Raw genomic sequence first — 5,992 nt, forward strand, 5'->3', positions numbered from 1 at the left:
CTTCTCTTTCTCAATGGAGAAAGCATTTTGACACTATTTGGAGTGTTATTACAAAACCTAAGATTGCTCATTTTGCTTCATGCTTGACTTTTCAAGGTCTTCCCTTGGGGCCTCCACTCAAAAATATTGGGGTTGTAGATCCTAGATGCCCTTTCTTTGGGCAACCAAAGTCTTTCTTGCACATTTTTTGGTTTTGTAGACGTGCTCAAAATTACTAGCATCGAATTCATGACTTTTTCAAGCCATTCAGGCTTGAACCCTTTTCTTGGCACATGGCTATTTTGGGTGACTCCCCCAAAATCCCTTGGCAATTTATCTAGATTTGGCATACCTTCAGGATGGAGATTTTGTTCACTCTGTGGAAAGATAGAAATGTGGTTCTTTTCACTCACAATTTTCTTGATATTAATATTGCTATGTACACTAAGATGTGTAACCATGCAAATTCAAGTTCAAACAAACAAAGTGCCCTTGGAGGTGGCTTACTTGCAGGAGCTACTTAAGCACTAGAGCAATTCCCCTTGCACTATTGTTAGAGTTCCTCGAGATGCCTTAGTTGATACCTTGACACCTAGAGGCTACTACTAGTAGCACCACTCCCCAGGCCACCATATGCACACCCCGCACTCCTAGGCTTCCCACCACCACTCTCCCAGTGGTGGTGATGGTGGATGGAGGCACTGTTCGTCTTACTCGCCTCATGATGACACTGGCTAGTCCCCGGCTCCTCCTCTTGGTCCTTGGTGGGTGCTCTCTGGGAGATGGCCTTGCCTAGACTTGGTAATTTTGCCTCTGCGGCTAGAGTTAAAAGATGTTGACCAAGCCACTGATCCTTCTACTGCTACTATTGATGACGGATGGACTGTTCCTAGTCTGCCCCACAATCCCAGAGATGATTGGGGTTTTCATGATTGTGATGAGCCACTACCCTTAGCAGGCACTTCTTTAGCTGCTTGAGGTTGCTTTATATGCTTTTTTCTTATAAATAGTGTATAATTCCAGCTTCGGCCGTGTGAACTCTTGCAGGGTGATCTTGTATCCCCCGCCCCTTTTTTGTGAATTGTATTCTTAGTATATTAATTATTAATAGAAAAGGACTACTTGTCAAAAAATAAAGATGAAAAATAAATAAAAAAATCAATTTCATTCGAACTAATACAGGTGTCTATAAAATTTGTGTCGAGACATTTGATTAAAACGAATTCGAAAGATGAGTAAAACTAACATAAATAAATTTAGTCAAACTGACCTTTAAATATAGTGTGAGGCGCTAGAAATTTGAATCCATCAAAATCCCCTTATACTTAACCAAATTAATCCTTCAAAAAATGGTAAGATGAAAAATCTAAATAAAATAAAGTGAAATATCCCTAAATGTCGAAACATAGATGTTGATGTTCTACCACAAGGTTTTGGTTATAAAATAGTATACAACGCAGAACGAATTCAAAAAAGGTTCTCCTTGTTTGCAGTCATGGATTTTTCACTGCTTTCATGGCATCGTGTTCTCCTTACTGCTGGTTCACTGTTACTATTCTTCTTTCTAGGCAGAAGGGAGAGTAAATCAAAGCTTCCTCTTCCTCTTCCTCCTCCTCCCGGACCTCCTGCTTGGCTTATTCTGCGAAATCTCTTTCAGCTGCTAAAAAGGCCGCATGAGTCTCCGCACGCCCTCTCTTTGCAATACGGCCCAATTATGACATTCCTCTGGGTGTGAGAACAACAGTCGTCATCTCCTCTCCTGCCATTTCCATGGAGGTCCTTAAAACCCACGACCACAACTTTGCCGGGCGGCTATTAATAGAAGCATTCAAGTCATTTTCCAATCACAAGTCCTCGCTTGTTTGGGCTGAATATGGCCCAAACTGGCGCCATTTCTGACGTATTTCAATAGTCGAGCTTTTCAGCCCCAAAAGTGTGGATGCTCTGCAACACTTGAGAAGAGATCATGTATTCCACACGATTCGAATCATATTCGAGAACAAAGGAAACGTTGTGGATATTTCTCATACGGTGTTTTGCACGTCTATGAATGTGTTGGGCAACATGATCTTCAGCACAAACGTCTGCGATTCAGGCAGTCCAGATTCTGTAAAGCTTAAAAATACCATCTGGAGAATAGTGAACCTCCTCGCAAAGCCCAGTATGGCAGACTATTTCCTGTTTCTCTGGTTCGTCGACCCGCAGGACGTGTCGCAGGAGTCCACCGGGCTTATAAAGTCATTGTACGAGTTTCCCGATGCCTTCATACAGAAGAGACTTGACACCACCAGCCATAGCGACTCGGAGAAAGATTTTCTGGACGCTCTGCTGGATTTCAGAAGTGAAGATTTCAATAAGCTAAATTATCCTACTTTATATTTGTAAAAATTGTTGTTCTGTTGTTTCTTTTAAAAGAAATGATACATAGGAGATAATTTCCACAGCAAGTCAAATTGTGATATTGCTATCAAGATTTAACATTTGATTTTGAGTCAAACTCATTGACCCATGTTTCATGAGTAGTCATTCAACGTGAATCCATCTCTCATTAGAATAAATGGAACACTTAGCACTCATTGGATCTAGGTGATTGTCATAGGGTGAAGCACCAGGACTTCCCAGGAGATCACCAATTCCAGTACTGCTCTAGCTTGAGCACGCTTAACTATGGAGTTTCCTCCATGGTTAAACCCAAAACTTGCAACCCCAAAGCTTCCTCCTAGGAAGTCCTGGTGCTTCACCCCTATGAGCATCACCTATATCCAATGATTGTTAAGTGTTACTATTTATTCTCATGAGAGATGGATTAATGTTGAAACACTACTCATGAAACATGGATCAATCAGTTTGACTCAAAATCATACACTTAAATCCTGATAGCAGTATCACAATTTGACTTGCTATGGAAATTATCTCCTAGTTATCAATTGATGAGCTTAAGGGGCTTTTTAATGAATGGTTCATAAGGCACAACACTTAGTGAAAGTTTTGCAAATGGGGTTGGAAGCTTTCAGTTTCACCATGGAGGAAACTTTGTAGTTAAGCATGCTTAGGTTGGTGTAGTACTAGGAGGGGTGACCTCCCAAGAAGTCTCGATGCTTTACCCCTGTGAGCAACACCTAGATCCAATGAGTGCTAAGTGTTCCATTTATTCTAATGAGAGATGTATTCATATTAAATCACTACTCATGAAACATGGATCAATGAGTTTGACTCAAAATCACACTATTAAATCTTGATAGCAATATCACAATTTGACTTGCTATGGAAATTATCTCCTACTTATCAATTGATGAGCTCAAGGGGCTTTCTAATGAATGGTTCATAAGGCACAACACTTGGTGAATGGTTCATAAGGCACAACACTTGGTGAAGGTTTTGTAAATGGGGTTGCATGCTTTGGGTTTAACCATGGAGGAAACTCTATAGTTTAAGCACACTCAAGTTATAGTAGTACTAGGATGGGTGATCTCCCGGAAAGTCTCGGTGCTTCACCCCTATGAGCATCACCTAGATCCAATGAGTGCTAAGTGTTCCATTTATTCTCATGAGAGATGGATTCATGTTGAATCACTACTCATGAAACATGGGTCAATGAGTTTGACTCAAGATCACATAGTTAAATCCTAATAACAATATCACAAAAATGATACAATTTTATTATATTCTTATTTTACAAATTTAATTTTTGAAGTTTTGGTTAATAAATAAGACCACCTACAATATGATTTCTAGAGATATTAAATATCAAATTGTATTCAAATGTATGTTAATCATGTACAATATTCTAGACAGTTCTATAAACTTTTCAAATTTTAATAGCAAGTCTGTTAATACCCTATTGTTTAACACTAGAAAGTTGTTTATTCATTCATTTGTAACTTGTTTTGAGTTTCTTATTATGTCTATTGTAATTTTACTTTATTCAATGAAAAAATGTTTGGGAGAGTGTCTATATCTACATATCCCATAGACATAAGTTTAAGATATCAAGTGCTATTAGTATTTTTCATTATATAATTATTTATTAGTTATCATTAATTGACATATATAAAACTTGTATATAATTAATTTAATAAAGTGTATTTAAAATAATTCAACAGTTTTACATGATCCAAGTTACTAAGACCCTAAACAATAGGCTGAAACCCATTCTCCCACTCATCATCTCAAAAGAGAAAACATGTTTTATCCCTGGTTGGTTCATAATTAATGGACTTATCATCATCTAGGAATTCATTCACTCATTTCAAACCAACAAAACCTCTTGCATGTTGATTAAGTTAGATACTCAGAAAGCATATGACAAGGTGCATTGGAGATTTTTATGCAAGTGCATGGAGGCTTTTGGTTTTATTAGACAACAAATACATCTAAACTTTAGTTACATCTCCACTACCAAGACGTCTATCCTCATTAATGGGTCTCCTAAAGGTTTCTTTGACATGTTTAGAGGTCTTAGGCAAGGAGATCCTATCTCCCCTTTCTTGTTTGTAATCATGGTTGAAGTCTTTGGTATACTTATCAGTGCCTCCCATGGCCTAAAAACTTTACATGGAATCAAAATCACTAATGGAATCCCAAATATTACTTAGCAATAATTTGTTGATGACACTATGATGCCTACTCAATGCTATATTGATGAAGCTACTTCTCTCAAGAACACTCTTTACATATATATGAGAGCCTTGAGACAAATTATCAATGTGGACAAATCTGATTTCTTTTTCATTAACTCAAACCCCCTTCTTGAAAATAGGATTTGCAATATCCTAGTTTTCAAGAGAAGGTCTTTCCCATGTAAATATATTGGAATCCCCTTTGATAAGGGAACTAAGTCAAGTAAGGCCTGATCCTACATTATCTCCAACATGGACAATAAGATGGATATTTGGAAATTGAGATAGTTATCCAATGTAGATCAACTGACATTGATGAAATTAGTTTTCTTGGCCCTTCCTTCTTATCAAATGTCATGCCTCCCCTTGACCTCCAAAGCTAGTGTAGATGTAGAAAAGAAGACTAGAACTTTCCTTTGGCAAGGCGTCTCCCATCAAAAGAAGTTGATTCTTATCAAGTAGGAAAATATTTTCAAACCTATCTTTTATTGGGGCTTGGAACCAAAAATATTTTATGGAAAAGAGAAGCATTTGGGGCTAAATTAGTATGGAGACAATTTAAAGAATCTAATAAGAAATGGGCTCAAATTATCTATCATAAGTACCTTCCCCCTCAAGATTCCATTAGCATTTTTAGAAAAAATCCCCTTCTAAGGGATCAACAATTTCAAATTTCATGCTAGACAATAGATCTATCATTAGGAAATACCTTACCTGGGATATTGGGAATGGCCAATCAGATCTATTTTAGGAATACTCTTGGGGAGGCTAGGTCATCCTCTTAAATCATTGATTCTAGCCTATATTGTCAATTCCATGGTTGCAGATTACAGGCTTCACTTTAGTAACCATATCAATATAAATATCAATAATTAGGTTTTTTATTAGAACTAGAAATCATGGGATACTACACCTATTCTCTAAAGGATAGAGCTCACATCATCTCCACTCTCAAGGATAAACAAGTCTTCCCTAAAGCCTCATATGACTCAATAATTTGGTTAGTTGCTAAATCTAGATTATATTGTTTCAAAGATGGATATAAGGCTATATCCTCCCAAATGCATTAGAATCCAACTAAACTTCCCCTAGACCTCTATTGGGACAAAGCATGTCTCCCAAAAGCTAGAATGTTTCTCTAGGCTATAGCTCAAAACAAAATCCCAATAGAAGATTGGTTCAAGAAAATTGTCTTTGAAGGGCCTTCCCAATGTGTCCTTTGTAAAAAGTATGAGGAAGTAGTAGATCACTTCCTTCTTCATTTCCCTTTTACCCAACAATCATGGGCTTGGTTTTGTACAATATGTTGCATTATCAATCACCTTTCCCAACTAACCTTTTAAGCCATCTCAAAGCCTCACCCTCTAAGCTCAACTTCAACACTAAGGGCCCAT

General features: G+C 37.6%; 1 protein-coding gene across 1 annotated transcript; it reads left to right on the forward strand.

The window, feature by feature from the left end:
- Positions 1 to 1,474: 1,474 nt before the first annotated feature.
- Positions 1,475 to 2,364, forward strand: LOC149553620 (cytochrome P450 76C3-like). Its single transcript, XM_089790350.1, has 2 exons — positions 1,475 to 1,710; positions 1,905 to 2,364. The coding sequence occupies exons 1-2, from the start codon at positions 1,475 to 1,477 to the stop codon at positions 2,362 to 2,364; spliced, it is 696 nt and encodes a 231-aa protein (XP_089646476.1).
- Positions 2,365 to 5,992: the final 3,628 nt, after the last annotated feature.

Source organism: Cupressus sempervirens, chromosome 6, assembly GCF_028749045.1.
Source record: "Cupressus sempervirens isolate cs-2001-9-10 chromosome 6, ASM2874904v1, whole genome shotgun sequence".
Classification (NCBI taxonomy): Eukaryota; Viridiplantae; Streptophyta; class Pinopsida; order Cupressales; family Cupressaceae; genus Cupressus; species Cupressus sempervirens.

Excerpts from the sequence above, each read along its gene's own strand:
- LOC149553620 (XM_089790350.1), top strand. The coding sequence starts at position 1,475 with ATGGATTTTTCACTGCTTTCATGGCATCGTGTTCTCCTTACTGCTGGT. Across the intron at positions 1,711-1,904 it reads ATTATGACATTCCTCTGGGT|CCCCAAAAGTGTGGATGCTC; the intron begins GTGAGAACAACA and ends CGAGCTTTTCAG.